This window comes from Rattus norvegicus, chromosome 4 (assembly GCF_021556685.1).
Source record: "Rattus norvegicus strain SHRSP/BbbUtx chromosome 4, alternate assembly SHRSP_T2T, whole genome shotgun sequence".
Taxonomy (NCBI): Eukaryota; Metazoa; Chordata; class Mammalia; order Rodentia; family Muridae; genus Rattus; species Rattus norvegicus.
The window spans coordinates 11296815-11318418 of record NC_141537.1 but is presented as its reverse complement, the minus strand read 5'-3'; the positions used below and the strand labels follow the sequence as shown (position 1 = coordinate 11318418).

General features: G+C 52.4%; 2 protein-coding genes across 8 annotated transcripts in view; one reads left to right on the top strand and one right to left on the bottom strand.

The window, feature by feature from the left end:
- Nub1 (negative regulator of ubiquitin-like proteins 1) overlaps positions 1–2321 on the top strand; it is a 30742-nt gene extending 28421 nt beyond the window's left edge. For 3 of the 6 annotated variants that reach the window (NM_001439782.1, NM_001013925.2, NM_001439663.1), the window contains 2 exon segments: positions 679–856; positions 1010–2321. In NM_001439782.1, the coding sequence (NP_001426711.1) occupies positions 679–856; positions 1010–1188 (357 nt within the window). In that variant the 3' untranslated portion in view covers positions 1189–2321. 6 annotated transcript variants of the gene reach the window in all.
- Positions 1746–21158, bottom strand: Wdr86 (WD repeat domain 86). Of its 2 annotated transcripts, none has more exons than NM_001395636.1 (6): positions 20708–21158; positions 13843–13984; positions 9996–10416; positions 7778–7913; positions 4908–5011; positions 1746–4797 (listed from the first exon to the last, which is right to left on the bottom strand). In NM_001395636.1, the coding sequence occupies exons 1-6, from the start codon at positions 20868–20870 to the stop codon at positions 4621–4623; spliced, it is 1143 nt and encodes a 380-aa protein (NP_001382565.1). In that variant the 5' UTR covers positions 20871–21158; the 3' UTR covers positions 1746–4620. The 2 variants fall into 2 exon arrangements, 1 of the variants encoding a protein (NP_001382565.1); XR_015685514.1 differs by having other exon boundaries at positions 2088–4797; positions 9219–10416.
- Positions 21159–21604: the final 446 nt, after the last annotated feature.

Sequence of the window (21604 nt, the reverse complement as noted above, 5' to 3'; positions counted from 1 at the left end):
GACCTCAGGCATTTGCATCGAGGTGGATGTGGTTGGGATGGTTCGTGAGAGGTGCTTCTGTAGAAGGGAAAAGGGATGGGCGTGATAGTGCACACTTCATTCCTACCTAGCACCCAGAGCCAGAGGCGGCGGGTCCTTTAGTTCAAGGTCAGGTCTCTATAGTGAGTACCAGGCCAGGATACATGGTAAGACTCTGGTCCCTGAAAACAGCACTGCAGCAGGGATACCCTTTGCCTTCCGTTCTCCTTTGCCCCCTTCCCATGTTCCACTGTTATGCCAGTCTCATTTTTCTTGGGACCTAAGAGGATGTCACTGTGTCCTATGAAATTCAGCTTACCATAGTGTACCGTGTGTCAGCCTGCCCCACGTATTGTGGCCATTTAACTTGTATTCAGGGTGAGATTTTTCACACACTTGCCTTCAGCCCCAAGGTGGCCAGTCCTGGAGTGAGTGCCCAGAACCTGTTATACTAGGTCTTCAGAGGCCTTTTCTACATGGCTTGGTGTCTGTCAGAAAGAAAAGCCAGAGGATGCGAGCTGCATTCCTTAGGTACATATAGATACCCAGGAAGTAAAGCTGCCCTCGGCTGTGCTGAGCGACAGAAGCAGATGTGGTCATGCACATGGCTGTGTGGGCAGAGCTCCAGGGCAATGCTAACCCTGTGATCATCTCTCCTAGCTGGTGTACATGGGCTTCGACACAGTGGTGGCCGAAGCTGCGCTGAGGGTGTTTGCAGGCAATGTCCAGCTGGCAGCTCAGACCCTGGCACACCATGGAGGAAGCCTCCCTCCTGACCTACAGTTCTCAGGAGAGGACTCCTCCTCCACCCCATCCACATCCCCGTCTGACTCCGCAGGTAGGTCTGGGTCTGAGTGCTTCACTCATGGCGGCACTCAGCTGGAGCCAAGCTGGAGGCCGAGGGGCATCCCTAGGGTCCCGCCAGGACAAGGCAGCTATCAAAGGCACAGTTGGGTACTGCTCCTCTCTGACCTGTGGTGTTCCCCTGCAGGGACCTCTAGTGCCTCCACGGATGAGGACATGGAGACAGAGGCCGTGAACGAAATCCTGGAGGACATTCCGGAGCACGAGGAAGACTACCTGGACTCCACACTGGAGGACGAAGAAGTCATCATCGCTGAGTACCTGTCCTACGTGGACAGGACCAGTTCTGCCACAAAGGACAACTGAGCGGAGGGACAGAAGGGCTACGCTTCTGCTATAAATTCTGGCGTTGTGAATGGTTGAATGCTTTGCGTTCCTCTTGCTTTTCAACGATTTTGCTCTAAGTAGGCTTCCTCCTCAGGTCCAGGGACCCAGCGCAGCAGAGACTTGTCAGTCAGAGGACAGTCTAGGAGAAGGAATTCTCCAGCCCAGCTCTGCTGCCCCCTCCTCTTCTAGGTCTGCACCCCTGACGGCCACTCTGCTGGCTTTCCATCCAGTCCCGGAGGGCCTGGGACTAACTCTGTCTCCTGTCTTCTCCTCAGCTAGTCCTCCTGTGCACTCTTCCCACTGTCCGCTGCTGAAACTGCTCTCCTCTGCTGTGCGAGCTTCCCTCGGCCCTCGCTGCTCTGCCTCACCCCTTGAGTCTCCAAGTGCTGTCGAGCACAGCAGCAAGGTACCAGCCGTCACTATGCAGATGGTGCAGATACCTTAATCTAGAAATGTCAGTGTTTTGTGCTCTCAGATCAGTAAAATCTGTACTTAAAATTCAAGGTTGCAAAATCAGAGTTTATATGGATTCTAAATTCCTCATACAAAATGAAAAATCTTTTATTAAATGGAAGTTTTAAATGCTAGCGACAGCAAGTCATTTTTAATTAGCATCTCTAGACTGAAAGCTTATTGTCAGCCAAGAACCTGAGAATGCGGTCTGCTTTCTCGGGGCTGTCCCTGGGTTTCCTGTAGCTGGCTCACAGAAGGGGGCTGTCAGCCGGTGCTTGCTTCGTCCTGGGTGTGGACCAGGCAGATAGCCTTCCAGCACCCAGGCATGGTAGCAGCCAGATGTGGCGTGGGCCAAGTGTGACTGTTCCTGAGAGCTTTTCATCTCACCTGGAGCCTTGGCAGCCCACTAAACTGGACAAGTATGATCGTCTCTAGCTTTTTTTTTAATTACACAGTTGTTTGTGTGGGGGGTGGGACAAACATACCATAGCACAAGTCTGGAGGTTAGACTGTGTGGAAACTGGTTCTCTGTCCACCGTGCGGATACCAGGGACTGAACCTAAGTTGTCAGGCGTGGTGGCCCCCTTGCTGTTCTCTGGAAGTGAGTGATGCTGATGGGAATAAACGTGGGTGCACTGAGCGTCTTCGTCTCCGTCTAATGCACTGAGTCGCTTCCTGCTTGTCTATGCGTCTTTCCATTCTGTGTTGGGAGTGAGGGGTGCGTAGCCCTCAAAAGCACCATGGAGGCTGGAGTGTGGTTCTGCAGCAGAGCCTGTGTGGGGCCTTTGTGGGCTCTACCTCCAGCATCCACAGGGAAAATCAGGGTTCGGGTACGACCAGGAATGAGCAAGTCTCAGGGAAGGGTTTTGAAGCAGGCCACCAGAGTCTGTCTTCACAAGTGCAGTGTGAGGGGCGTTGCCTTGAAACTACTGGTCAACCAAGAATTGTCCTGGGAATGGCGCCACTGTGCTTGCTGGCTTCCCACTGTTTGAATGCCAGTGGAGAATACCGAAAGCCAGGGTGGCACTGCCATGCCAGCAGGCCTGACTACCTGTGTGCACCTACACGGAGGTGCGCAGGACTGGAGGGCCATGGGCAAACACTGCCAGCAAGATGCTCTGGCCTGGGAAGTGCTGCGGCCATGCCGGAGAGCTGAACCTGGAGAGTGAGCAGCCAATGGGCTGGGCTTAGAATTGGTACAAATTCTGTTCTGGACAGGGTAGAGAGAGAGACAGGAGAGAGTGATTTAGGAGGGCAATGATTCTGGATGCACCAGGAGGCTGTGCTGTGAGGAGAGGAATGACGGTAAAAGGCTACCAAGACCTTTCACAGAGCCCCACAAAGCAGGCCGAAACTAGACTGGATGTGGCAGGACACCCAGAGGCTGGAGGACAAGGCAGGCATGAATGATAGTTATGGGGGACGAAGTCAGCCTAAAGCTGTGCAGCGAGGTCCTGGGCTTGGTGTCATTGATGCTGATCGTGTCACTTGTTAAATGTCTGCCCCGGTCACACACATACTAGTCTGTTCTCGCAGCCAAGCATCTGATAGAAAGTTCCCGTTCCTTCCTCTGGCCAGCTAAACATGTGTCACCCTGCTTTCTTCCTCTCAAAGGCTGAGCAAACACTCTACCACTGAACTACACTCCCTCCTGGTGTGTCCACCGTGGACCTGTGGCTCAGCATCTAACAGCTTCACACATGCAGCCTGCAGCTGCCAGGAACCTGCAGAGCACAGGGCCCCTCACATCCTCGGCATGAAGCCAGGGTCTCCGAGCCGGAGAAGTAGAAACCAATGGCTGTGCTGGACCAATGCAAAACATCCCAGTGCTTTCCCCAGAACATACAGCGACCCATCACAAGCTCCACAATGAGGGAGGCTCAGACAGTCAGAACATCCTTCCTGCCAGCCCTCCTAGAAGGGTTCTATCTAGGGAAGATAGCAGTAGTTTAAAAAAAAAAAAAAAAGTGGTGTGCACCTTTTATCCTAGCACAGGGAGGCACAGGCAGGTGGGTCTCTGAGTTTAAGGCCAGCCTGGTCTACAGAGAATGCTGGACATCCAGGGCTACACAGAGAAACCCTGTCTCAATCAATAAATCAATAGGAAAAATATATCTTTAACTTTTAAATTGTATGTGTGTCTGTGTATTGTGGGTGCAAGTGCGTTGGAGGCCAGAAGAGGGCGTTTGCTGTGCTGGAACTAGAGTTACTGATGGCCCTGACAGCTCAACACAGGAGCTAGACATCAAACTCCTGTCCTCTGTAGGAACAGTGCATGCTCTCAGCCACGGAGCCATATCTCCAGCCCGCATGGCTCCTACGGGTGTCGATGAGTCCACCACATCTGGCATACTATTATCATTTCTGCATAAGACCAGATGCTTCTGCCCAGCTGTTCAACTCCAGACTGACAGAAGAGAACTCATGGAATAATCTCCAGAAGTGGCGGGTGCTCCAGGGTAGAAGGACCTCCTGTCAAACAGGCTGGTTGAAGAGCTGGTCCCTTGCTTCCTGTCCTTTCCTAAGGCCACTGCTGTACAGATGACCTTGCTTCATAAGCCCTCTTAGGAGGGAGATGACCGTCCAGGTGTTGGAGGTCACAGCTGTGGCAGCAGCCTCCAAAAGGAAGTCAACAAAGACGACTTGGAGCACTTAGAGCGTGTATTTGAGTTCTTCATCATTTGCCACCGTAACAGTCTAGCTCCGTGGTTTTTGTAAGAAGTCCCCATTTTCTCTCAGCTGAGAGAGCCTGTGAGCATGGGGTTCAGCTATGAGAGCTGGAGGCCCTGCCTTGGCTAGAAGTATCCAGGTAGCAAGGCCTTTGATTCAGAGTGAGGGCAAGAAGCACCTTCCCTTCCTCCACAGTGAGAAAGGTCACAAGGCCAGGTACATGCCCTGCTACAGGCCACTGCAAAACAAGCCACGCCTCCCTCGGTCCCTCGTCCCCTCTCCAGGCCCTCAGGCTGGTTGTAGGGGCCCTGGGGCTGCACAGGCCACCTTGTTGCTGAAGAGGCGTGACAGGCTGCGCTTAGCTGATGGCCTGCGTGGCAAAGGTGGCACTGACTGGAGACCACGTACGTCCCAGAAGCGCAGAGCACCATCATGAGATGCTGTGTAGAGCACCTGGCCGTGTACCTGTGGACAGGCAGGACTGCTGTCAGCCATGAGCAGACCACTGGGGTTCCTCTGTGGGAGGCCTCTTGCTTCCCTGGGGGCAGTAGGGAGCTGGGCGGGGAGAATCCTACCTGGAGACAGTTGATGACGAAGGTGTGGCCTCGGAACACCCTTTGCAGCACTCCTGACTGGGCATCAAAGGCCCGGGCGCAGGCGTCCCCACTGCCTGTGAACACTGTGGACACACAGCGGTACACTGGGCCCTTCCTGACTGCCACATTACCACCTCCCCAGGGCTGGGACAGGGTGAGAAAGTAGTGTGACCCCCTTAAGTCAGATGGGAAACACCTAGAAGCCTTCTGAAAGGAAACTCGGGCTCTCAGTCCTAGGAAGTCAGGGAGGTCACTGAGGGACAGTATAGTATGACTGTCATGCCTGCCTTGACTTCAGGTCAGCCTGTGCTGTCCTGAGTGGCCCTGTCTCTCAAGGACCTCCAGGACCAGGTGCCCATTTTATACCTCCACCCTCCCAATCCATCCCCTGTACCTACTGGACACATCCACCCTCCTCAGAGAGGAATGTGGCTTTGAAGCAGAGCCCAGACTCTGGCGCTCTCCTGCACCCAACAGCCCATCTGACTCCCTCCTTGGGGTCTTCTTCTGTTATTACTTGTCTTGGTGGTCTTGTGGTATCAAGGACAGCAGAGCCCCTGGAACACTTGCTAGGACAGATGTCTGAGTACCACCCTATGGTTTCTGGTGGAGTGAGAGGGCTGTGACTCCGTTTTAATTAGTACTAGTAAGGCCAGTGATGAGGCCCAGCTGGAGTAGCCACCCATGGGACTGGAGTGACTCACTTGCTATCCTACGCTACTCCCCAGAAGCTGCCCTGACCCTGAATAGGAGGCCAGGAGTGACCGTGGCAGACAACACAGGAAGCACAGACATAATGGGGACACAGGAAGAAAAACCACACGGGCCTGTTAGTGAGCACACAACTACTGCAGGGGCTGGAGTGGGGGTGGGGAAACTTATGTCCAGCTAAGAGGTAAGGATGCTGGGCCACTTATGTACCCTTGAATACCTCTGCCGAAGGAGTTCTCCTGGGTAGTTGCTGAATTTTAGCTAGAATCTCCTGGGAAGAGAATCTCAGTGCAGAATTATCTGGGTCAGGGTAGCCTGAGGCATTTCCTGGTTGTTAATTGAGGTTGGAGGACTTGGAATGTGGGAGTACCATTTCGTGGGCTGGGGCATCATTTTCTGAGCTTGACCCTAAACTGCATGGATGAAGTGAGAGGGCTGAGCAGAAGCCAGCAGCAGACAGTGGGGCGCACTGACTCCTCTCTACTCCGATTGTGTTATAACCAGCAGACTTGAGCTCCTGCTACTGCCTTCCCTGCAACCTGGAATTCTAAGACAAACCCTTCCTTTCCTGTCATGTTGCCTTTTGTCAGGTTATCTAGCACCAGGAGAAACCCCAAGCCCACCTTGTGTTTGCCACCGTGGACCTAGCTAAGGCCAGCACAGCTAGACTGCTTCCTGCCTTTGTGTGTACTACTTCCCCTTTCCTTAAAGTCTGAGGATGCACAGGGTCCTGGGGGGACTCCTTGCTGGGTTTCCTCAGTCCCTTCCTTGTCTCTCCCCAAACTCAGTAGCAAGGTTCCGCCCCCATGGGGCCACTGGGCACCCTGAGTAGGCAGAGTCAGGAGGAAGCAAAGCCCACTCTGTAGCCTTGTTGGCAAAGACCAAGAGCCAAGCTCTGTCATCGTGGGAGGGGCAGTGGAGTGACTTCAGCAAAACTGTGCCAGTTGTCACCAAAGGGAGGGGCAGAGAGGCCACCTGGTAGTGTCTGGGGGCTAACCATTCTGTGCTCAGTTAAGAGAGAGGTCCTGGTCAGGGAGCAGAGCCTTGCCCATACTATGGCTTAAACTCAGGAGGAAGGAAAATAAAATTCTCCATGTTAAGCTATTTGCCTAGGGCTCAGATATTCACGCTCTTTCCTCAGCACCTTAACATGAAGTCATTCGTTTTCCACAAGGAAGATACTCGCAGACTCATCCCTATGGGAAGCTGCTTCTGTTAGGAGCTCAAAAACTAGGCAGGAAGGGGACAGTCATCAGTGAAAAACTAGACAGGAAGGGGACAGCCATCAGTGAAGCCGAGTGATGAAGGCCCAGGTGTGTGACCATTTGGGACCTGAAAGACAGAAAGCTTCCTCCCTACCCAAAAGCCATTCTATCCAGAGTAACCAGGAGTCCTCTCTACAGCTGTGTCCCACCTGGGACCCCACCTTTCCTGCACAGAGCGGTCAAAACTGCACATGGAACCCGAGGATGGGGTTCCCCCAATCTCAAAAGGACCTACTCAGCTAAAAAAAGAAAAAAGAAAAAAGAATGCCCTTAGCTCTTCCCTTTGCCTGCCTGCCTGTCTCAAAGACCACACAATTGCTAGTTTTCCAAGAACTACCTTGATCCACGTTGCCCCACCTAAGATAGAAGATGTGTGTCATCCAGGATCCCAGCCTAAACTGTCAGCATCCCTGAAGTCTTTTATCAGAACAACAAAACACTCATTTCATCACCTAAGGCCAAGTGAGGTCAAACGCATGGCCCTCCAGCCCAGCTACCTAAGGAGATGTTGCTGTCTCACCTGGAGACTAGAATGGGTCCAGCTAGCTCAGTCAGCAGAGCACGAGATGCTTAAAATGTGTCCTTGAGACACACTTCTGATTCTAGGAGCCTGAGTGTCCAGGTCTCTCACATTCTCGTAAAGGTGAGAAGGAAGTTGTAAGCCCTTGCTTGAACCTTCTATGCATCCCTCTTGGGAAGGAGGTGCCTGGAGAGGGGACCGTCTTCACCTTAGGTCACCAATGAGGTGGAAAGGTCGTGGGGCTCAGAGACAGCAAACCATGCAGGCATGAGAGAGGCAAGAGACAAACCAGGAAAGGACGGTAGGGTGGGCAGCCTGGGGTGGCATGGGCAGTGCCAGGACAGATCACTTACAGGTGCCTGCGTGGTACTTGAGGGCGCTCACGCTGTGTCTATGTGCTGAGAAGGTGCACACCCTCTCCCCAGTGTCAGCCAGCCAGCACTTAACAGTCCTGTCTGCACTGCCCGAGTACAGGAGTCGATCTGTGAGCTGTAGGAAAAACAAGAGGGTCAGCCCATTGACCTTGATAGTTGAGCAAACCTCAAACTCTTCTCTACAAGGTAGGAAACATTGGCAGGTTTCAGTGGGGAAAATCGAGGTAACCCCAGAAGGTACTCCCCACCATCCACTGCATCACTGGACAGTGCTGGCTCCTCTCCCCTGGTGTACCTGGGCCCCAAAGGCAGAGCACCCTCAGCCCTAGAAAACCCTGTAGTAACCAAGCAGAAACTACTAGACCTTATTAAATAGGCCTACAGACTCCAGAGCCATGCAGACCCAGACAGAGCCTGCAGACCCAGAGAGAACCTACAGACCCAGATAGAACTCTACAGACCCAGACAGAGACTCCTTTCCCCAGACAGCCCTGAAGACCTGAGAGCCGTCATAGACTCAGAGCTTCTCTCTACTATCTGGCTGTTCCTTCTCCACAGGCTCGCTAGTGAAGCCTTGGTTCCCAGCTGATGACACTAGAAGGTAGCAGAGTTTCTGGAGGATACTAGGAAGCCTTATCCCTAACTGGCAAAGTTCAATGCCCAAATACAAGCAGAAGCCCTCTGCCTATACACTGTCCTCATCCACAGCAATGGCGCCCCAGTGGGGACACACTGAGTCATGCCACAGGTGAGGGTCAGGTTACTTTCACACCTCAGCCCCCAAGCGATCTAGAAGGAAGGCGCTCGTCATCACTAGCATGTTAAATGAGAAAATTGGTGCCCAAGAATATGAAGACTGATAATATACTACCCCAAATACAGCAGCAGAGGCAGTGTGTTCAGACATTCTTTGAACGCTTAAAAGCTGAGAAAGTCCTATCTCCAGGGGAAGAAAAAGGTTCTTGTCACCAAAGACAGAGAAGCTCAGGCCCAGCAAATACAGACACAGGACAGGCCTTCAGGGTTTTTGTTGATGTTGTTTTTGTGTATGTACGTGAGTCCATGTTTCTAGCATGTGTGCATGTGTGTGTGTGGACATGTATGTGTGTATTATGCATGGTGTGTCCATGTCTACAGAGAGCTCATGGTCCTAGTGTCTGAATGTCCATGTGTATACATGTGTGTACATGTGTGCATTATGTGTGTATGCATGTGTGTGCATGTATGTGTCTATGTATGTTGAGAGCTCATGTTCCTAGCATGTGTGTATATGCAAGTATGTGCATGTGTATTTATATGCAAGTGTGTACGTGTGTATGTGTGTGCATGTGCAAGCACAAATGCATGTGGAGAGGCCAGTGGTCAATCTCTACTGTCCCTTCCTTTGATGGTGTCTAAGCAGCAAGTTATAGGGACCCACCTGTCCCTCTGTCTTCAGAACTGGGATTACACTCGTGCCACCACACCCAGCTTTTCTGCTTGGTGTTGAGATGAACTCGGGTCCGTAGCTTGCACAGCAAGCCTCTGAGCCACCTCCTAGCCCTGTTGTTCCAGACAGGACTTTGAAGCTGGCTTCAGATTTCCTCCTGGTCCCCACAACACTAGGATTCCAGGTGTTCCCAATCACACCTGGCTCACACCAGCCTGCTCAAAGTCCCTTTCTCTCAGGTCACAACTGTGGCACTATTTCCCCTTTGCCTGGACATTTTCACAAATCTTCCTCTTCAGCCAACCTAGGCTCCATTTTCTCGGCAAGGTTTGTACTTCTGGGATCTGGACATATCTCCTCCAAAGCGCAGGCCGCATACTTTCCACGGAGCAAGAGTGTGTGGGTGGTGTGGGGCCAGGCATAGTGAACGCCTTTCATCCCAGCACTCGAGAGGCAGAGGCGGATCTCTGAGAGTTCGAGGCCAGCCTATCTACATACAGAGTGAATCCTAGGACATCTGAGGCTGTTACACAGAGAGACTGTGTCTTTAAAAAGAAAACAGAACAAAGAAAACAAAAAACAAAAAGGAAAGGTGTTTAGCCCACGAGAACTGCACTCACTCCGTATTTGAAAGGATGGACAGCCTGGTGCCCTGGACTGGGTACTGTGGACTGGGCCTACCAAAGGCCTGATACTAGGAATGGGCTTGAGTCCCCTCCACTCCCACCCTCCAGCAATACGGCAGGGCAGCAGTTGGACAGGTCTCACCTCCAGACAGATGACAGAGCCCTGGTGCTCCCGGAAAACCCGTAGCTGCTCCCCACTCAGGATGTCCCAAGCACGAACGGTGGCATCAGTGCTGCCTGTGAAGGCCGTGTGACTGGAGACATCCAGCACCAAGCACAGTACTGCACCGGTGTGGCCCCGAAGTGTCTGGTGGCAGCAGCCACTGGCCACCTGCCACACCTTGGCTGTGTCATCGGAGCTGCCAGTCACTAGGAGCCCACCACCCATGGCTGCTTCCAAGCAGGGATCTCTGGGCAGGTCCTTGGGAGCAGAGTAGGCTAGTGTCAGTACACAGTTACGGTGGCCCCGGAACTCTTGGGACATTTGTCCTTTATCCACAGTCCACACACGAGCTGTCCGGTCGTAGGAACTGCTGAAGAGCTGGTCATTGGCAACTAGGATCCTGTGGGTAAGAGGGAAAGGGGTCAAGCTCGGAACACTCAGGGTTGAAGGCATCCACCCAGCCTTCATGGGCTAGCCTTGGCACTTCAGCTGACACAGCTTTTAGTCTTTGCCCCGCTCAACACTCAATTTCCAAGATCTAGCTCAAACATCACACTCCCACCCTGTCTCAGCCATCCACGCATCCTCCATTCTATCTCTCGATGACAAGCCTGCTGGCCTGAGCTTTGTCCCAGCAGGGAGCATGTCTCAAGTGCATGAAGCCATATAACACTCTATACAAACCAGATGCATAGGAGGAAGAGGGAAGAAAGGAGGGAGGGCACACAGGCTTTCTGTTTAAAATAGGAAAAAAAAAACATTCAGGAAGCTGTGGCAGGAGGATTGCTTTGAGTTCAAAGCCAACTTGAGTAACATAGTGAGTTTAAGTCAAGCCCAGGCTAAAAACAAGAACCTGCCTCAGAGAGCAAAGCAAAGCAAAACAAAAGCAACACAGAAAGGCGAGGGCTACCTGAGACCATCTGGCCTCCTTAGAAACAGTCTGGTAAGGCCCATCTGGAGGGCTATAAGCAATTTGGAGGCCCTTCTGCCACTCTGGCACCAGAATGTCCTCAGGGGGTGACGGAGGGACACACAGAGGTTAGCTGCTGTGCGGAGTGAGCCTCCGCTGTCCACAGGAGAGCCCTTGCCACTCCAGGGCACAAGCTAGACTTCAGACATATGACTGGCAGGGGCAGACGAGTGGCCACAGGGAACTCTGGGTATGAGGTCTCAGAATGGCAACCATGCAGCAGGCTGGCTCACAGCATGGAGCTTGAGTGGGGGGTAACTATTGACAGCATGCTAAATGCTACAACCTCCCCAGAAGAACACATTTGTCATTGGAGAACTTTGCACAGAACTTCCAAGGGTGTGTTTACACATCTTTGTTAAGAATTCTTGACTCACCTTCCCAGCTATGGCCCATGCCTGGGATCCTGGCACTCAGGAGTCAGAGGCAGGTGGATCTCTGAGTTCGAGGCCAGCCTAGTCTAATCCCTGATCTACTGAGAGTCAGAACCCCCTTGACAAGAACCTATGATGTTCTGGGGAAGCAGGTTATTCTATGCTCACACCATAGGGGGTGCTCTGGAGGCACCGGGGTTTGCAATGGTTAATCTTGATTGTTAAATTGATGAGATCTGGAGTCACCATGGAAATAAGCCTCTGGCACATCTGTGGGAGTATACAGGTGAGGTTAACTGAAGTGGGAAGCCCCATGTTAGGTGGGTGACACCATCCCATAGGTTGTGGTCCTGGTTGAATATAAAGGAGAAAGTGAGCTGAGCCCAGACATGAGCTCTCTGTTCCCTGGCTGTGGATGTCAGTGACTAGCCGCTTCATGGTCCTGCCACCATGTCTTCCCCACCATGATAGACTGTCATAGTGGGTTGACCTGGTGCTGCTCTGTATTCAAAAGCTAAATACTGTACCCCAAGACCTGGTTGCTCCAAGAGGAGCAGATCCTCATGCACACCAGCTTTTATTGTGTAAACCTCACCTCCCAAGTTATCTTCAATTGGTTAGTAAAGATGCCTACAGCCTATAGCTGGGCAGAAGGGAGGTAGGCAGGGCTTGAGAGCCCGGGTCTGGATTTTAGGCAGGGACTATGAGAAGGAGAGGAAAAGAGAAAGAAGCTACTACAGGATAGGTGGTCGTGAGTGCATGACCACGAAGGTCAGCCTGTTGGAATAGGATCAGCCCAGCGAGAACAAGAGTTATCTCAGGGTTATTGACAGGGAAGTAGATAAAACAGCACAGAGGGCTGGCGTCTGCCCAGCTCATGTGTTTTGAGGCTTATTATAAATATACAGGCAAAAATAAAAATAAAAATAAAAATATATATACAGGCTTCTGTGTCTTTTATTTGGGAACTAAATGATCTAAAGTGGGACAGAATGTTTACTACAACAGACCATACACACTTAACTGACTCCTTTAGAGGGAGGAGTCAAAGCAATAAGAAAGTAATCCAGAGATTAGGTGGGCCCCACGCAGACGCAGTGCAATGTACAATAGGGATGGGAGCTCACACGCATAGCCTAGATCTGAAGCCAGAAGTGAGCTCCAGGCTCTCCTACATCTGAGAACATCCTGGGTGCTGTTGGTTTGGTACAGCTAACTGATGGAGAAGAGTGTATGTACTTGTGTGTTTGTGTATGTTCTGTCTGCACATGTGGATCAGAAACATATTGCACATACATATGGACATGTGCTTGAATGTATCTCAGTCATGCGTGTGTTGTGTATATGTATGTTTATAGGAATGTTCTCATTCACACATGTGCATGTTACCTGTATGTTTTGTGTCTATGTATGGCCATGTGCTGTGCTTTTGTGTGTGTTGTGTACATTACTTGTGTGGGACATGGATACTAACCTCGTAGGGCATAGTGTCTGCCTTGCTTAAAGAAGCTGGTGATGGCTCCCTGGCCAGCAGCCTGAAGACAAGCTTTAGTCGTCTGAGGCGTGGACTCACCCACATAGATTGGCTTCTGATTAATGCCAGTTTCCTTCAATGAGTTTTTGTGGAGAGGGAAGGAGGTATTCTGAGACAAGGTCTAACTCTAAGCCAAGCTGATCTGGAGCTTACTTTGTAGCTCAGGCTAGCCTTGAAACCACAGAGATCAGCCTACCTCAGCTTCCCTAGTGCTGGGACAACAGACCAAAGTTACCACATCTGGTCAAGACAGACATCTTCCTGGGAGAAGGCCAATTTGAACCATGAAAGCTGAGTCATTATAGATCTGCCAGCCCTGCAGACACCTCCAGGCTGTCAAACTATCATCTGTGGTGGACTTAGGTCTGCAGCTAGGTTGAGTAGCTAATCTGCCTGTCTGGGACCCATGCAGTACTCAGAGTCTCCTGGGCTACAGCAATCCCCTCCTCTGTGTCCATACAAAAAGACCCTTGGGACCAAGTAGGGCCCCTCCTATCAACATGACCTCAAGGGTCCCTATGCTGGGCATCTACTTAGGACTCGGGAGCCCAAGGCAACCGTCGTGCAAATAGCACCTAATTGATCTGGTTAGCAAACGAATTTCCACTGCTCAGATCCAACCTAAGTTCAAGAAGGAAAAACTTCAGTCCTTGAAGAAGGCCTAAAAATAACACCAACTGTGTCTTCCTCCTCCAAATTCCTGTTTTACCATCGGGGTCATGGGAGCAGTCTCCTCTGGAACATGCTCTCACCATGGGTGCTGCAACTCTAATATACACAAGACGGCAGTTATGGAGTGCGGGTCCCGGAAGAGTACAGACTATTCTGTTAGTGATGCCTCTTCCCTGCAGCTCCTGTGTCCAAACAGCCTGCTCCCACAAGCCGTTAGCCACACTGCTCAACCCAGTCCTACACAGTTGTCTACTTGACCCATGCCACCATGCTGACCTGTTCACAATGGATGTGTGCCCCCGGTACACCTGCAGACACTGCCCAGTCCTCACGTCCCAGCTCCGGATGGTGCAGTCAGCACTACAGGTGAAGGCAGTCTCATCCTCCAGTTGGCAGAAAGTCACATAGCTCTCATGTCCTACAACGAGAGGAGAGTGAGCTGACCCGGTTCTGCTCGCCTTCCTGTGTGTACAAGCAGGTAAAGGAGAGGGAACGAGCCTGGGAGGCAAGTCTGCGAGAGACTGACTAGCCCTCCCCTCTAACTGGACAGAGTCTGAATTTGTAGCCCATGCTGGGCTTGAACTCACAATCCTGCCTCAGCCTTCAGGATGCTCAGGACAAAACCACCTGAGACTGTCCCTTTTGTGACTGTGTGTGTGAGAGAGGGCAAGAGCGAGCGATCGAGAAAGGGGCGGGGCGGGTGCATGTGTACCAGTGGACATGGAGACGATGCCATGTCCTACCACTCTCTGTGTCCCCTTGCGAGTCTCTTACTGAACCTGGAGCTAGACTTTGGATGAGAAAGTGCCAGGGATCCTCCTGCCTCTGTCTTCCACAGCACCGGGGTTATAGTAGTTTGATGAAGAAATAAAGTGCTCTCCTTTTTTTACTGGGGTTTCGGGAATTGGAAGTCCGGACCTCCAGGTCTAAGCACCATGAACTCTCACCCACTGAGCATGTCCCCAGGGACCCACTCCGCCTCTAGTCTGAGATGTTTTCACGTAGCCCAGGATGGCCTTGGACTCCTGATTCTTGTGCATCTACCTCCCACCCTTGGGATTAAAAGCATGTGCCACCACACCCAGGTCTTTAATCTCATCTGAGAGTTTCCATTTCGGGGCTGCAGTCAGGCGAGCAGGAATTTCAGCAATCCCCCAGGCAGGCAGACTCGCACTGATTAACTTTTATTTTAGGTCTTGGGTTAAGCTCAGCTTGGAAGAACATGACTTCCTGGGTTCTAAGAAACAGAATTTTAATAAAGAAAACCATTCACTCTTCCCGGGGAACACATGCCAGGCCGCTCTGAAAACAATGCAAGATTAAGTAAACTTCAGAAATGGTAGATCGTGTTTCCCTGAATATACACGTTGACGAGAAAGTTGAGGGCAAATCTATTTGGCAAAACAGAGTCAGGGTTTTGCCAGAGTTTATAAATATTTCTTAAAGTTGTCAACAAACTTTCCCTGAGACCAGACTGCCTCCCCCCATCCCCCAATTTCTCTTAGGGCCTGGGATACCCCAAGAGAGGTAGCCAAGGTGAGCCCCGCCTTCCAGGTTCTGGCGTGGACAGGGTCCCGCTAAGGACCCTGAGCCAAGGCTGGCTGAGGCCCAGAGCAGAGTGCCCCAGCAGCGCCCAGCCGCTGCCACCCCGTCTACACAACGGGTCGAGTACAGGAGTGAATCATAAACTGAACCGTGAGGACACATTTGAGAAACGAGAGGGCTACTGAGAAATGGCGCCCCGATTCTGTGGCACCACGGACATAGCCTAGCTGCTGGGGTGCAGCAGCTCGAGGTGCAGGCGGCTTGGTGGCATGTTAGGGAGAGAGGGACTGAACACAGAGACCGCAAAGGAAAGAGGCAAAAAACGAAAAAGCTCCAGTTTTCGATGTAAAACACCCTCATCTGTGACTGCAAGCCAAGCTGACCTGGCAGCCTCTGCCCCCTGCAGCCAGGCACCGAGCCAAGTGAGGCTCCCACAGCACTCAGGACTGCGAAAGGCGGCCCTTTCTACTCTTCTACAGCTCACTCCCCAATCAGTGAACACGCCCGCCCGCCCGCTTGGGTCATGGGTCAGAGCCTGCCAGCAGGGGGCCTGGACTTGTGCCTGTTCCCTTGTCCACTCCCCCAGCCCCCCACCCCACCCCCACCCCAGTATATTACCAAAAGACAGATGGGCTAGACCCGGGCTGGTGGAGTTACCACAGAGGATGGGAGGAGCTGTTTGCCAGCTCTGGGCCTATCACCTCCAGGGACCTCGTCTGGCTTTCAGCTGTTGGAATTGTGCAGAATAAGCAAAAACCCCAAGCTGAAAGTAAATATTTTCGAAGGGATGGAGAACGCAGATAAGATGCAGCTATTGCACTCAGAAAAGCAGCTCCCGGGATCCTGCTGAGACAGCGCCCTCCTCGCCTTCCCGGCACCCACCAAAGACTTGCCTAGATCTGTCGTTCCCTCTGCACAAAGGAAAAGGGCTCCAGGACGCAGGGCTAGGGGACCCCAACTGCAACCAGTCTCTGGTATGCATGCACGCACGAAACAAGGCCTCTCTTCCCTGTCACTTCCTTACCCCACTCTTGGAGGGCAAGCAGGTATTGCACTCTGTGGAGGAAGGAACACTCGCCGTGTGGCCCTGGTCTTCTCACCTCCAGTGGGGTTCACACAGTGGGAGAGCGGAGGTCAGAATGCTACCCTGGGCTCTGACCCATGGCTGCCTCAGGCTGGCAGTAGCTCTGCAGTGAAGGTCCCCTCACACCAGAAGAACCTTCTCCACAGCTGTCTCACCTGGGAGAAGGGATGACGCCTCTCTGTACCCTGTCCACTCTAGTGTTGCCTGAACTCTGAACTATAACCCTTCAGCAGGTGACATCTAGCACCCGGACGTGCCAGACTGGTTACCGTCTCAGAACTGAGAATCACACAGGGCTTCTGTGAGGAAATCAGGACCATCTGCTCCCAGCTACCACCATCAGCCACAAGAGACAGGGCCTCCTTCAGTCCCAGCCCAGCCATGGCCCCTCCCACAGCTCACCACTCTTCCACCTTCCCCTCAGCCTTCTGAACAGGGAGCTCACCACTCATGCAACGGCAAACGTCCAAGATGGAGTCCTACTGCTGTAACTAAACAGAGGTCATTGTTTGTGGAATTCTTCTTTGAGCAGATAATGATTTGCCTGTGTGTAGCAGCCCTCTCAGCACAGACAGCTCAGCGGTTAAGAGCACTGACTGCTCTTCCAGGGGACCTGGGTTCAATTCCCAGCAACCACATGACAGCTCACAACCATCTGGTATCAGTTCATGTGGCACAAAGACATATACATTCAGGCAAAAACACTCACACACCTAAAATTAAAATAAAATTTAGACGCATATGCGTTGTTAGCTCACAGGAGAAAGCCAGGTACCTCATGTCCTCATTCAACCCCTGCCCACATGGCTCTTTTCAGTTAGCACTTTGCTTGGGCCCTGTCCCAGCCAGTGCCCCTCTCTGGAGCTTGCAACCATGACCCACAGAGAATGCTGAGGCCAAAGAAGGATGTGGAGCATCCACCGTGGGCTAGCACCGTCGGTCTCTTACTCAACTGGCAACCACGGGGCGGCGCTGCCTTCCTGGAAGGCTTTCTCGGGAGAAGGTCCAGTGAAGTATCAGCATGTGGAGGGAGGCTAGAGGCCATCATTGTCCCAGCAATTCTCTTTCCCAACATTAGCTTCTGCCAACTACAATTTTCCAACCAGAGTTCACCCACTGCATCTGAAAGCTCTCCCATTTCTGTGTCTGTCTGCCGTGGGGAAGCCTGGGCATTCCGGCCCCGCTGATGCCGCTCCATAATGACCTGCCCAGCAGTTCCAGAGAGACAGCCCCCTTTCTTTCATCTCCATCCCAGTTTCCCCCAGCCTCTGCCCAAATCCCCAAGTTCTGTAAAATACTCAGAAAAGCCTCCAGTCCAGACAGACTGAGAACTGAAAAGGAAGACTGAACCCATAGCAGTCAGCCGTCCCAAGACCCAAGGCTCCATAAGTGGTCAGTCTTCCACAGGAGCAGACTTCATTCACAGGCAGTACGTAGGGGTTTAGTGGCCAGAGCACAACTTCCCTATAGCAAGACCCCGAGAAAAAGTAGTAGCCACAAGCAGCAGGCTGCTATGAGCCAGCCTTTCAACCTTGGCAAGTCCTCTGGTTCAGTCCAGCTTGGGAGATTCTGAGGCTTCACTCACCACCATACAGCATCCAGAAAACATAAGACGTTCTGTATCAATAATCAAGTCTGCCTCTGTTCATTTTTGGTTCATAAACTGGTAACTGCCTGGGAAGCAGAGGCAAGTGGATCTCCAAGTTAGATCACAGCCTGGTCTATAGACAGGTTACACCTCCTCGGCAGATGGGGTGGGGGCGGGGGGGAAGTCATGAAGATAGTCTAGGGCGGCTGCACAAGCATGAAGACCTGAGTTGGGTCCCCAGACAGGGTAATATATACTTGTAATCCTAGAGTGAGAGTAGAGACGGGCGAGTGACTAGTTAGCTCAGCCTACTTGGCAAGTTCCCAACCAATGATAGACTATCCCCCACACCAAAATAAGTAGCCTAGGGTTAATCTCTGGCCTCAGTGCACTTGCACTCATGTGTACCAAAACAAAAGGTGTTGGGGGGGAAGGAGGAGTCAATCCTACAAATATCTCAGGGGTATAGGGAGGCTGGGCAGACTTTGTTTTCGTTTTGTTTTTCCAGGGCAGTGGGTCAGAGAAGTCAAATATGTTAACTCATGCAATTTCAGTCATAATCAGGATCTTACAATTGAAAGAGAGAGAGAGAGAGAGAGAGAGAGAGAGAGAGAGAGAGAGAGAGACTGAGAGAGAGAGACAGAGATTGAGAGAGAGAGAGACTGAGAGAGAGACAGAGATTGAGAGAGAGAGACAGAGATTGAGAGAGAGAGAGACTGAGAGAGAGAGACAGAGATTGAGAGAGAGAGAGAGAGAGAGAGAGAGAGAGAGAGAGAGAGAGAGAGACTATCTCTGTCCATTTTATCCGTGCAGGTTTTTGTTTGTTTAGTTGTTTTTGGATTTTTAAGACAGGGTTTCTCTGTCCAACCCTGGCTATCCTGGAACTTGCTCTGTAGACTAGGCTGGCCCCGAACTCATGGAGATCCACCTGCCTCTGCCTTGGATTAGATGACTGGGATTAAAGGAGCCTGCCACCACCGCTGGGCCCCTTGCAGTTTTGTAACCAAGACAAGAACAAGCTGAGCAGGGAATCTCCCACGGCTTCCCATTCAGTGGGCACCGCTCCACTAGACCAGGTCAGTCCTCACAGGAATGTTGTGTTCGATTTAGGGGACACACAGCTGCGAGGATCCGAGGAGCCAGCCAGAGCTGGGTACACAGGTGATCCTGGAAACTTGGCAGGACTCCGGAGCTGCACTGGGACAAGCCCCTGGGTCAGAACCAGGCTGGAAAGCCTAGACTTTTTCTGGGGAGAAGCTTCCTTGACAAACAGGGGTTACATGGGAGTCATGAGCATAAAGGGTGTGTGCACAGGCTGGCTGTGCAGTACCTACAGAAGGCCTGGTGAACATCAATTAGAAACACAGACAAAGCCTACATGGCGTGGCGCATCTAATCTCAGGTATTTGGGAAGTGGAATCAGGAGGCTCAGGCGTTCACAGGTGCAAGGTGAGTGTGCTGTGGTTTTCTGTCAACTTAACACAAGCCAGTCACTCGAGGAACCTCAGTCAAAAAAAATTCATCCATAAGATTGAGCTGTAGGCATGATTGGAAGACATTTTCTTATCTAGTGATTGATGGGGAAGGCCCAGCCTATTTTGGGAGATACCATCCTGAGCTGGTGGTTCTGGGTTCTATAAGAAAGCAGGTTGAGCAAGCCATGAGGAGCAAGCCAGTAAGCAGCATCCCTCCATGGCCTCTGCATCAGCTCCTGCCTCCAGGTTCCTGCCCTGTTTGAGTTCCTGTGCTGACTTCCTTCAGTGATAAAGTTTCCTCCACAACTTGCTTTTGGCAGTGACACTTCATTGTAGCAACAGTAACCCCAACTATGACAGTGAGTCTGGGACCTGAAGGTGACATAAAACTCTGTCTTAAGAAACCAAAATCAAACAAAAAACCAATTCTAAGGTTCTCCTTGGAGCAATCCGTGGAACCAGTCCTAAGAACTGAACCCCTGAAAACCCCAGACAGTCTTTCCTTGGGAAGCAACACATTTTACTTAAGCTAAGAGCTCCCCTCCTTTGTGGGGCCTGTCAGTGAGCACTGGCTGTATAGCAGGGAAGAATGTGGAGCACTTTGTAGCCAATTCCCCTATCTTCACACCAGCTCCCAAGTACCTGTCAGTTCAATGTTCCTCCCTTTGGTGCTGCGAACTAGCTACCTTATACTGTTTTCACTTCAAACTGATAGCGTAGGCATGAAGCAGTTTTGAAGATAACTGTCTCCCTGAAAGGGCTTGAGCCAGGCCACCCAGCATCTGCAAGTCAGGGTGGAAAGCTGGAGATAAGGAGACATAGCTTGTGCAAAAAGCTTGGCACGCCTCCTCTAGTTCCCCGTGCTACTGCAGAGGCCAACAGCCGGCCTGGGGCACCCCATAGTGCAGGATGGGAGCCTCCAAGACAAGGCTGCCCAGCATATGAACAGAGGTGCACATGAATCCATCAACAGGTGGATTCATAAGACACATTATTCATTTCCGTGCATGATAATCCTCAGTTCATTTCAAATATGCAAGATAGGGTTGACCCTATTCCCCAGACCCTATTCTTCTGGCCATACTTGAGATGAGGCCATAAAGGAACTTGGAGGTGGGGAGAAGTAGGGGTTCAAGTATCAAGGGTGCCCCTCAGCTCTGGTCGAGTTCCTAACAAGGTAATACGGGTTCTGTGTAAGGATTGCGTGGGACTGGTTGATAAAAGAAAATTGCACTGGGGTGGGCGCTCCTTGGTCACCCACACTCAAGCACTCTCGGACTCTCATGGCTTCCCGCCAAGAGCTCAAGCTCTGGGGGAGCTCCCTGATGAGTAGGAACTAGAGCCCTACTCTTCCAGAAGGGGGCTGCGGGGCCTGAAGAGCAAGGTCCCCGTGCGGTGCAGGTGAGCGTGAAGAGGCGGAAAGGGTCGCGAGCACGCGCGCCCGTCTACCTTGCAGGAGCGCGCAGCACTGGCCGTCCACGGTGCTCCAGAGGCGGGCCGTGCCGTCCTCGCTGCCGGTCAGCAGGCGCTGCCCATCCGGGCTCAGGCTCAACCAGTTGATGCCCCCGCGGTGGCCCGCACAGACCCTCAGCGCCGATCCGCTGCTCCCCATTGCGGATCCGGAGTAAAGAGAGGTACTGCGCTTGGCTAGCGAGCAGAGCTCCAGAGTCCGCTTGTGGCCCTGGCGGGGCTCGGCCGAGCAGTGGCCATCGCAGGGGAGCCCGGGCTTCCCATTCGTGCAAAGGCTCGAGATGCGGATGGGGACAAGGACTCTTACTCTCCACCGGTCCTTCAGCTCCGATACAGGTGAGACCTCCCCTACTCAGAACTTTCTCGGGGCTCAGGAGGGGTGGGCGCCTCTGCCTCGGGGTGCGCCCACCAGGTCTGAAGCCGGCAGAATAACCCGGGAAGCGGAGCGCGGAACAATACAATCCAGCCTGGCTCCTCCTCAGAGACCACCTCCCAACCTGTTCCCGCCCACTTTTCGGGCCGCGCGCCAACCCCCACCCCAAGACTCCCTGGTCGTCCTCAGGGAACAGAACTCAGAAGCTAGTTGGGGACCGCTTCCACGTGCTTCACGTACGATTCTCCCAACTGCCTATCCTGGGTTCTGTTCCCTGTCACTCCCGCTGTCCTGGTCCCCAGAGCCCAAGGCGAGAAAGTGGTGGACGGGAGTCTGGAGTCTTGGGGGACCCCCGATGAAGGGCAGGAACTGTGGAGTCCCGAGTCCACCGTTTCAGGGAAATCACGAGCACACCCCTAACTCTTCTTGGGCCAGGCAGAAGAAGGCTGGATTTGGCCGTTGGGGGTTGGGGGGTAAGACCAGAGGTCAGGCTCGCCCCTCCT